The sequence below is a fragment of the Acanthisitta chloris genome, unplaced genomic scaffold, assembly GCF_000695815.1.
Source record: "Acanthisitta chloris isolate BGI_N310 unplaced genomic scaffold, ASM69581v1 scaffold18697, whole genome shotgun sequence".
NCBI classification, from domain to species: Eukaryota; Metazoa; Chordata; class Aves; order Passeriformes; family Acanthisittidae; genus Acanthisitta; species Acanthisitta chloris.
The window spans coordinates 3585-4440 of record NW_008682224.1 but is presented as its reverse complement, the minus strand read 5'-3'; the positions used below and the strand labels follow the sequence as shown (position 1 = coordinate 4440).

The window sequence follows — 856 nt, the reverse complement described above, 5'->3', positions numbered from 1 at the left end:
CAAACAGCTACGGCAGCCATACACCTCACACAGGCCTGTGCATGATGAGAACCCACAGGCAGGGCTGACCCCCTCCCTCCTTCAGACTGCCAAAGCAGGCCGTTAACTCTTAAACCTACTGACGCATAGCCCCGCTGCTGAGAGCTCCGCGCACCCGCGACAGGGATTGATATTCATGGGCCCCAGTGCTTTCCCCAGCCAACCCGCGGGCCTATTGATTTTTATTTAGGCGAATAATTAAATATTTATTTTCACTTTGTTAAGCTCGGGAGGTCGGAGCCCACAGAAAGCGCAACAGCACGCGGGCAGCAGGAAAATCGATGCCTCGGTTTGCGGCCGCTGGAAGTGGCTCCTGCGCCCCAGGGAGGTGTCAGCGGCCCCCACCCCAGCTCACCCCGACCCCCGGTGTCACTTACCCCCGGCAGCGTCTTCTGCTCATGCAGGGCACTCTGAGCCTTCAGTGCCGAGTCACGGGCGCAGTAGGTGAGGAAGGCACAGCCTGTGGATGGGGAGACAGGGTCAGTGTCCTACCCAGCACTGCTGCAGAGCCCCGGGCATGCAGCGAGCCAGAGGCACAGATAATTTGGCACCTGGGTGTCTCAGCACCCTGGCACCCAGCACCCTGGTATCTGGGCACTTGACACCCAGCACATCAACACCATGGCATTCAGCATCCCAGCACCCTGGCACGGTGGCATCCAGCACTTCAACACCATGGCATCCTGGAATCCCAGCACCTTGGCATGGTGGCATTCAGCACTTCAACACCATGGCATCCTGGAATCCCAGCACCTTGGCATGATGGCATCCAGCACTTCAACACCACGGCATCCTGGAATCCCAGCACCCTGGCATG

General features: G+C 59.2%; 1 protein-coding gene across 1 annotated transcript in view; it reads right to left on the bottom strand.

The window, feature by feature from the left end:
• Positions 1–416: 416 nt before the first annotated feature.
• Positions 417–856, bottom strand: part of LOC103805785 (CUGBP Elav-like family member 4) — a gene marked incomplete at both ends in the record, with an annotated part of 4012 nt that continues 3572 nt past the window's right edge. Inside the window, one exon of the mRNA XM_009078448.1 lies at positions 417–499. Within this exon, the coding sequence (XP_009076696.1) occupies positions 417–499 (83 nt within the window). The remainder of the gene's footprint in view (positions 500–856) is intronic.